The sequence below is a fragment of the Anguilla anguilla genome, chromosome 19 (assembly GCF_013347855.1).
Source record: "Anguilla anguilla isolate fAngAng1 chromosome 19, fAngAng1.pri, whole genome shotgun sequence".
In the NCBI taxonomy this organism is placed as follows: domain Eukaryota; kingdom Metazoa; phylum Chordata; class Actinopteri; order Anguilliformes; family Anguillidae; genus Anguilla; species Anguilla anguilla.
Window position 1 is genome coordinate 18,153,159 of NC_049219.1, and position 9,560 is coordinate 18,162,718.

Here is a 9,560-nt window from a genome sequence, read left to right on the forward strand (position 1 = left end):
GGGACTGCGTGTGCCTCTTTACTGTGGGACTGCGTGCGTGTGCCTCTTTACTGTGGGACTGCGTGTGCCTCTTTACTGTGGGACTGCGTGCGTGTGCCTCTTTACTGTGGGACTGCGTGCGTGTGCCTCTTTACTGTGGGACTGCGTGTGCCTCTTTACTGTGGGACTGCGTGTGCCTCTTTACTGTGGGACTGCGTGCGTGTGCCTCTTTACTGTGGGACTGCGTGTGTGTGCCTCTTTACTGTGGGACTGCGCGCGTGTGCCTCTGAAGGAAGGAAGCTGCATTCGCGTGATTAACATCTTTTATTGGCTCAGGGTCTTATCCATACAAAGGTTTACAGCAGTAGGAATTCCCAAATCTTTACATACACCATAAATATCATGCTACCAAAGTATTAAATTTGTACAAAAATACTTTACAGATTATAATACTTGTTCATTTAGAAATAAAAAATACAGTATTTTAAGGGACTTATATGTGAAGTCAATTCATACACGTGAGTGGCTAAAGTTCATTGGCAGTGCTTAAACATGGTGACCAAACAAACAAACAGAAAAATGAGCAGAAGTTTGGAGCAGGAACTCAGAATGTAGGACGGTGCACGATATACAGATCAGCACATAAGGTAGGTGTCTGTGTGGAGTGTGGGAGAAGAAGCCAGAGTGAAGTCAGAACACAGTTCCTGGCCCACTGAATTACTATTATTTTTAAAAAGGCGATTGAATGGGAGTTATTCGAGACTACGGCTTAGGAGTGTCTGTGCACTGTTTGTGTAAATATGGAGGGGATTTATGATTTTAATAAGGATTATGGCCACAGGGCTCAGAACTCAGAAATATGTATCAATACGCTAGCATCAAACGGCTGCTGTTGCAGCAACACGTCCTGCTCCAAACCTGTGACTCCCTCAGTCATTAGGAAATCATCAGAGGAGAGTTTGCCGAATGAGGCCCCCCCCCACCATGGTGTAAAAATAAAATTAAATATACACTGACATTACGGCAAATCACCCGACCTTGATAACACACAAGTGCCATTGTACAAATAATCATGTTTGCGCAGTCTCTCACTGTCCACTGTAGAGACACAAGGAAGCATATAAAAACATATTTTAATAACGTGTTTCACACAGATTATCATATTGGAGGAATATAAAATAGAAAGTTTCAACTCTGTGGCTTTTTTATGGATTACCTCATGCTTGGCTTTTGTTTGCTTTGTTGTTATTTGTTACTGAGTGGTTGGATAATTTTTTAATGTACTTTTAAGTGTTTATATATCTATATATGTCTCGGGAATTTGATCGGGAAAACCACAATTCATTCTGAAAGGACTACAAATGTCAGACGTGTACAAAAAGTCATGTTTACAAAACATTTAGGGGAGACTATGGGGTGAAAGGGGATTGAAACATTACATGCATGTCCTGTTAACCCCTGGAGCTCATGCCCTGGGAAGATGCTGCTCCACCTGTGACGGAGTCTTATTACAGACAGGCATGTGGCTGGGCCTCCTGTCCTTCAGCATGCCACTGGAGTGCTTGGTTTTCGGGTGAAAGCTAAAACCAGTGCACCCTGTGGCTCTCCTAGGGGAGAGGTGGGGGGTTAGGGTTAGGCACTCTCCCCATCCCTAAACCTGTGCTCAGTTCAGCCTGCTCTCAGTGTACAGAACTCTTTATTGCAGTGCATGCTGGGACTTGTAGTGCCTCCATCTGCCCTTATTGCCCCCATGAGCCATGGGTCTGCTCATATTCATTCAGTATTTTTTTGGTTAAGTGATTTTGGGGCCAGACACTGGAACAGCTCTAAATCCTCCCAAGGCTCACCACACTGCCTGTTTCTCACACTGCATAAATAATTCTTTTCATTTTGTCATTGTATAAATCATCTGTCATTTCATTAAAAAATAGACCTCTATCCTAATTCAGCGTTAAGGTGCAACAGTTCCACCCCGGTGTGTGACGTCTGCCTGTGTTGAGACCGTCAGCAGCTTTGGGTCGTTTTCAGCGTGGAAATCAGTCTCTGCACAGGAACCAAATGGGCTTCATAAGATCGCACGCTGTAGCATTACCCAGTGTTCTGCCATTTTGTCTTTAAATGCAGGCAGACGAGCTCACCTGTGCAGACATTATGAGCACACTTTCCAGGTAGAAACCGGTCTCATGCACTGAGCTGCTCCTGCTCCTGGCTAGCGGTGTGACTAGTGGTGAGGCTAGCGCTGTGGCTAGTGGTGTGACTAGCGGTATGGCTAGCGGTGTGACTAGTGGTGCGGCTAGCGGTGTGGCTAGCGGTTTGGCTAGCGGTGTGGCTAGCGGTTTGGCTAGCGGTGTGACTAGCAGTGAGGCTAGCGGTGCAGCTAGTGGTGTGACTAGCGGAGTGGCTAGCTGTGTGGCTAGTGGTGTGACTAGCGGTGTGGCTAGCGGTTTGGCTAGCAGTGAGGCTAGCGGTGTGACTAGCGGTTTGGCTAGCGGTGTGACTAGCAGAGTGGCTAGCGCAGGATGCGCGGACGGAGGGAGAATTTGGGGGCCCTTTGCTTCACAGGCCCGGTTCCCATATGCGGAACTGTTACCATGGTTGCAGGGGTGGTCCCAAAATTCCTCCTCCTTTCTTCGGAAGACGGGTGAAAATGCATTATTTATTTTCTTTCTTTTTTGTTTGAACAAATCACTTGGAGGAGGATGGTGGCGGTGGTGGGCAGGGGAATTTGTGAGGATTTTATTTACAACATCTTTTTTTCTTTTGTTTTAAGTTTGTCTGGAAAAAGGAGAACTCCATCAATAACAAATTCAGGGTATGAATGCTGCTGTAGCCACAGAAACTCCCCAAGACACCGGGGGGGGGGTGGGGGGGGGGGGGAATGGGGAGGGTGCAGCCCGTGTTCCACCTGTATGGTACGTGCCCCTGTCAGTGTCCCAGTCCTTGTGCTACAGTGTGAGAGGTTAGGGTTGGAGCAGGGGAGAGAGCAGGGGATGGCACTGCTGCAGGCTGTGTCCCACGCGCCAGAGAGAGCCCTCCCTCGGCTGTTTCTTTCCCTTTCCGTAATTAGCACCATGAGGACCGGCCTGCGTCTCTCTCTCGGGCTCCGCGGGGGCTGTGCTATAAGGTCTTGGTGGGCTCTCTGGCGCCCTCCCCTGGCAGCCGGGAGTTGTGCTGGCCGGCCGGCGGTGGCTGTGGCGGGTGTTCCGGTTGGGTCCAGTCTGCCTGCTCCTCACCGGGCTGCTGGCCCGGTTCTGCAGGGGTCCGGGAGGCCAGGGGGTTCCTGCTGATCACCAGGTCTAGTTTGTTCCCCGACTCAGCAATCAGGGGGACCACCAGGCAGCAGTCGAAGTCCCGGGTCCGGACGTGGTTGATCTGAAAGGCAGTGGCCCACACAAGCGCACGTTTGATAAGACACAGGCTCCTTATCCCCAAAACTCAGCTTTACAAATTTGAGTCCCATCATGACGCCTGCTACAGAAATGACTGAATGATACTGGTCTCAGTGTCTTGCACAGGAGTATAGCGATCAGGCCCCTGGGACTTAGAGACCCATCACACTGCAGTGCCTCCATAATCAAGCACTTCCATTTAGACTTCATAAGACATTATTTACATATCAGATCCAGATCTAATATCATAACCCGATTATGGAAGCAGTCTGTAGTGTACCTGTAGCAGTCTGTCGTAGGGCTTGAGGCCGCCCAGCTCAGCTGGGCCATCGGGGCGGATGTTGTTGACGTACACGCCCTTCTCCAGGAGCCCATCCGATACACTGAACCCGAAGTCCTCCTCATCCAGCTCTTTAAACAGCGCCACCTGCAGGCAGCGGGCCAAACACGGTTAAACTGCACTCCTGTTCCGTAGGAGTGCATTACATTTCAACAGCTCAGTTTCTATTTTGATTTGCTGATTTCAATTTTGCGGTTTCTTTAGTATTATAAATAAAAGCATTATGCAATAACTCAAGTGTAACCGGATTGCTCTCTTTGGGTTAGTTAGTTTTATTTGATAAAAACAAAGTCTTGCAATGGCAAGGATAACACATAGTTAAAAACTTGTTTTCCTTGTGGTCCTGGAAGGTAAGCAGTAGAGAATGTATTCATTGTATATGCACAGTGATTAAATGATCCAGCGTGCGGATGAAGGCGTTTGAGCACTTCATTTAATACAGAATTTATACAGAATACAAATAAGAACCCCCCCCCGCCAAACCCCACCCACCTTGTGAAGCTCCACGGGTGTGGGCAGGAGGATGTCCTTCATCTCCTGCTTCATCTTCCTCACGGCGAAGGCCTTGCGGCCGGCGTCGCAGGGCAGCGTGTTGCTGCGGCAGGCGGGGGGGTAGTGGGGGCGGGAGCTGCCGCGCTCCTGAAAGCTGGCCTGCCGGTTCAACCCCGAGCCCAGCTGCGTGCGCGGGGGGGCGGAGTCCTGGTTCAGACTCAGGCTGCTGCCCGACATGATGGTGGCCTGGGGAGGGGGGGGGAGAGGGCCTTCAGGGGGTGGGGGGACACTCCCACACACGCATGCAGCCACACCATTCGCCCTCAAAGCAGAAGTGAGCCTGTACTTCCACCCTCTGGACACATTCACATGTCTATGGAGGCAAGAGCGTCTGTGGGGGCACTTTGCTTTCAGACAGCAGAGTCCATCTGCTTTAGGCCAGAAATATGACACCAGATGCACCTGATCTACTCGTGGTCTTCAATAAATACATGGATATGTAGCATCAGGTGACTGAGTGTTGGACTAAAACAAAGCCCTGCGCCCACACCAGCCCCTTTCGAGCACGATTGGACACCTCTGCTTTAAGAGGAGAGGCCAAAAGTGTTGTCAAATATTACTGCGTTTTCTGTTCGATCGCTGGAACGTTAAAACTCAAATGAGTAGATTTGTGTGAAATTCTTTTTTGGTGACATGTGCAAAGCCACTGTTTTAAAAGCGGTAGCAAAGCGAGAGCTTTCAGGCAGACAGTCCCGTCACAGAGTGCATTAGAAAAGAATCACTTTGTGAGTGCAGAAAATCACACATGTCACAAGCAAATTCAGATGCTGGGTGAAATGTACTTGTGGAGGTGAAGAAATTAATATTGAATCCAGTGAGGCAAAAAAAATGTCAAAGACCAGTCCTTGCAAGGAAACCATCCATTTCCTTCCCTACAAAAGATGGCCATATTCTGACAATCCTTCAATCAGAGCCCAGTACCCAGAAGCCCTTGCAGCAGCTATCCCAACATGCTTTGCTTGAACTGCCTCTTCCCTTCAGACAGCTGTGAGTGAGGGTGTCACTCAAACTGTGGTATGGCATGGCCAGCGAGCTGATGCACCTCAGTGTTGCAGAAACAGACCGTGAGCTAACAGCGTGGAACAGGACCCATGCACCTTCCTAAAACACACAGGACCTTTCTTTCCACATGAAGGATGGGAGCTGGATACAACACAGTCATTTCCTTTGTTTTTACAAACAAAAAGCTTTTTTTTCTGCTGGCAAGTACCTGAAGGAACGTGCAGCAGATGCACGTTCAGGCTCGAGCACCGCGGGTGCATTCTGCTCCAGCTGTTTCACTTGCAGACACCGCCTCAAAAAATCCACCGCAAAAAATGACACGAAGTCAAAGGCAATTAAATAGTTCCACCCTGAGGTCTGCTTATTTTCCCGCTGACTATTTACTGATGTTAAATTGGTCTCGTTTTAAGTGATCCTTGTTTGGAGGAATATTTCTGGAGGCAAAATAAGAGGTAAACAGCGATGAATCACACTGGCATAGCAGGCAGTGCACATAATCACATAATTACTGCTGGTGAAATAATCACTGAGCCTAAGAACCTGGGTGATTCTTTATGTACACTTTGTGTATGTATATATATATATATATATATAATTTTTAAAAAACATTTAAATTCCTCATGCCTGACTCAAAAGACTTTATTAAAAATGTATTTCTCTCTCTGTATAAACAATTTTAAATGCTCCAGTGTTTTTAATAGAAATAGTTGTTTGTTACTAATTTTTTTTTTTTTTAAATATCTCGCAATATTTATATATTCCGTTCAGACCATTGCAGAAGCACTGGCAGTATCAGCAGCAGTGTCACTAACACTGGTGATTTTAACACTGGTGATATTAACACTGGAGATATTAACACTGGAGATTTTAACACTGTGCTAACACTGGTGATATTAACACAGAGCTAACACTGGTGATATGAACACTGACTGTGTGCTTTTGTGTGTGGCGAGGACAGTGCTACAGCTGGAGCCAGAATGCACCCCAGGGCCTAAGCACCAGAGGGCGCTGTTGGCATTAATCATAGACAGAGCCCTGACAGAGGGGACCGAGCGGCAGCACTACAAGCAGGAGGAAAGCAGGAGATTGGGAGGGGCTACCAGGATGGCCAGGTTTCTCTTATTCAGAAGCCTGTCTGGCTTGTCCTGGAAAGAAAGGGAATGGTTAAACGCTTCCACAGGAAGTGACATCATGCAGTAGGAAGAAGTAAAACATAAAATAAAAAACGGGTGGGGGAGGAGGAGACACAGAGGATTTTATTTTTGAAAGTAGGACTACAGTGTGTACTGGCCCCAGGGGAAGGGGGGTAAACTTTTTATTGGTTTGGTTCCCGGGGGGGTGGGGGGGCATTACCTCCAGCTCTCTCAGGATTCCAGATTGGCCGCAGGTCTCCAGATCCTCCAGGGCCTGGGACCAGAAGTTTTCTTCCTGGTCGGGTTCTGCGCCCTCATGGCCCACAGTGAACCTACGGGGGGGCGGAGAGAAGGGGTTGTACCTGAGTAGCCAATGAGCAGGCAGCCCGCTGATGGGTGTGGCAGGGCAGGCCCAGGGATGTGTGGGTGGGTTTGGGGGCGTGGCATCGTACCCGCTGGCGGTGGGCCGCTCCCATTCGTCGTCGCTCAGGCCCAGGTCCTGCAGCACGTTGTTCCTCCTCTGGTGGCTGTTGCCAGGCGACAGGCTCCCCCTTGGCTTGGCGCTCCTCCACTCATGGCTGTGGAAGCTGTACCCCGAAGCCTGGTACCCCGGGACTGTCCCAGACAAGGACACTGAGGTGAGCTACCACAGGGGGCGCTGAAGAACAAGACCTGGGCCCATATTCTCTAAACCAGGGGGACCAGGCTTACCCAAAAAGGGCTGGTGTGGGTGCAAGTGTATGTTCTAGCGCACCATTATGACACCGGACTATTTATCCAGATCTTGATTGAAGACCGTTAGTTGATTAGCTGAATCAGGCATCATAGTGTTGGGCTAGAACAAAAACCTGAACCCACACCAGCCCTTTTTGGATAAGCCTGGACAGCTCTGCACTAAGCCTTTCAGAACACAAGCTTTGGCCTAGAATCTGCTTTGCCTTTAGACTTGCAGTGGAGAATGCTGTGATATGGACAAGCTATCAGACACTGCATCAGAACGTGTGGCAGAAGGCACTGCCCCATCCCCACACATACCAGCGCACGTGTGGCAGAGGGCACTGGCTGCTGGTTAGGGTGAGGGGTTAGGGGTGAGGGGTGAGGGATGAGGGGTTAGGGTGAGGGGTGAGGGGTTAGGGTGAGGGGTTAGGGGTTAGGGTGAGGGGTGAGGGGTTAGGGGTTAAGGTGAGGGGTTAGGGGTTAGGGGTTAGGGTGAGGGGTTAGGGGTTAGGGGTTAGGGGTTAGGGTGAGGGGTGAGGGGTTAGGGGTTAGGGGTTAGGGGTTAGGGGTGAGGGGTTAGGCAGCCTCCGGGCTCTCACCCTGGCTGCTGGCCACGGTGTCGATGGCCGAGCCGTCCCAGGACTCCACGGCGCTGTCCACGCTGGGGATGGTGGTGGAGAAGACGTCGGACAGTTTCCCACTCTTTTGCACCACCTGCGATGGGTCCTCCACATCGCTGAGCTCACTCAGCCTCCCCGACACCGGCGGCTGCCTGGGGCTGCCCACTGCCCGTGTTTCACAGCACACCAGACAGAACCAGACATTACATTACATTACATTACAGGCATTTGGCAGACGCTCTTATCCAGAGCGACGTACAACAAAGTGTATAACCATAACCAGGAACAAGTATGACGAAACCCCTAGAGAGAAGTACCGGTCCAAGTGCAGGGAACAACCGCATAGTTCAACTTGGACCCTGATGGTTAAACTGATTAACACTAACAACGAGAACGGCAACAACGCAATCTATGGAAAAATAAAGATAAATAAAAATACAAGTAGTCGTTAAGACAGTTGATGCGCCTAAGTCACCTATGAAACAGCTGCCTAGTTACAACCCTAAGTTTAGTCATTTACAGGGGGGAAGGGAGGGATGGGGAGAGGTGCAGCCTGAAGAGGTGGGTCTTCAGTCGACGTTTGAAATGGGTCACAGTCTCAGCTGTTCTGACCTCCACAGGGAGGTCATTCCACCATCATGGGGCCAGAACAGACAGGAGACGTGTTCTGGAAGTGCAGGTGCGAAGAGGGGGAGGTGCTAGGCGTCCTGAGGTAGCAGAACGGAGGGATCTGGCTGGCATGTAGGGTTTGAATATCTTGTGAAGGTATGCTGGGGCTGATCCCTTGACTGCCTGGTATGCTAGGACCAATGTTTTGAATTTGATGCGAGCTATAACAGGCAGCCAGTGGAGGGTAGTGAGCAGGGGAGTTACGTGGGAGTGTCTGGGGAGGTTGAAGACCAGACGAGCCGCAGAATTCTGAATGAGCTGCAGGGGTCTGGTGAACCAGACAAACCAGACAAAACCAGATTCAGTAAAAAAAACCTCATTGAGTAAAAAAAACCGTCATTAGGCTTGGAACGAAAGCCAGTGGGGGGGTGGGGGGTGGGGGGGAATGCAGACTCACGCTCGCCCTGCTTCTTGATCTTGAGCGTGACGGACTCTCCCGCCATCTGCAGCAGGTGGATGGCCTCGCTGAGCGGCTTGCCCTTCAGGCTGCTGCTGTTGATGGCCAGGATCCGGTCCCCGACGTGGATGGCTCCGGTCCTGGAACAGCAGCCCACACACGCACGCACACCCGCACACCCACGCACACGCACACCCGCACACACACACACAAGCACACAGGAGTGACCAATACAGCACAGCGCAGACAGAATCATGGCCTGTGACTGAGCATGCTGAGGACATCCCTTTTAACAGGAGGGTCAGAAACCTGCTCCGTCAGACTGATATGGATGAAATGTCCTGACAGGCTGCTAAGGGACAGTGATGTGTTATCAAAGGTGAACACCAACACACAGAACAGGTCTTCCTTCTGCTCACAGTCTCGCTGCCCACAGTTCCTCTGTGGAGCTGAGCGCTCTGTGTGAACTTTAATCTGTGGGAAACTCACAGTGGATCTGTGAGCTCTCGCTGTCAGACCACTGGCTGTGAGTTTGTTTTCTCTCTCCCTCTAGCAAACCAGATGCTCAGAGTGGCCATTCTGCCTGCAGTAAGAGCTGTGTGTGTGTGTGTGATGAGCAGTATCTCTGTGTAAGAGCTGTGTGTGTGTGATGAGCAGTATATCTGTGTAAGAGCTGTGTGTGTGTGTGTGTGTGAGTGTGTGATGAGCAGTATATCTCTGTACCTCTCAGCCAGGCCGCCCTTGGTCAGGCTGGAGATGATG

General features: G+C 50.2%; 1 protein-coding gene across 6 annotated transcripts in view; it reads right to left on the reverse strand.

Moving 5' to 3' along the window:
- Window positions 1–284: 284 nt before the first annotated feature.
- The window catches only part of grip1 (glutamate receptor interacting protein 1), a 126,240-nt gene continuing 116,964 nt past the window's right edge, over window positions 285–9,560 (reverse strand). For 5 of the 6 annotated variants that reach the window (XM_035401459.1, XM_035401462.1, XM_035401457.1 and 2 more), the window contains 8 exons: window positions 9,522–9,560; window positions 8,799–8,938; window positions 7,712–7,897; window positions 6,848–7,010; window positions 6,616–6,727; window positions 4,201–4,446; window positions 3,649–3,795; window positions 285–3,351 (listed from right to left, as the gene is read on the reverse strand). The exon at window positions 9,522–9,560 is cut by the window's right edge and continues 106 nt beyond it. In XM_035401459.1, the coding sequence (XP_035257350.1) occupies window positions 3,097–3,351; window positions 3,649–3,795; window positions 4,201–4,446; window positions 6,616–6,727; window positions 6,848–7,010; window positions 7,712–7,897; window positions 8,799–8,938; window positions 9,522–9,560 (1,288 nt within the window). In that variant the 3' untranslated portion in view covers window positions 285–3,096. Of the gene's footprint in view, window positions 3,352–3,648; window positions 3,796–4,200; window positions 4,447–6,362; window positions 6,408–6,615; window positions 6,728–6,847; window positions 7,011–7,711; window positions 7,898–8,798; window positions 8,939–9,521 lie in introns of all 6 variants that reach the window. The other variant, XM_035401463.1, reaches the window with a different exon arrangement.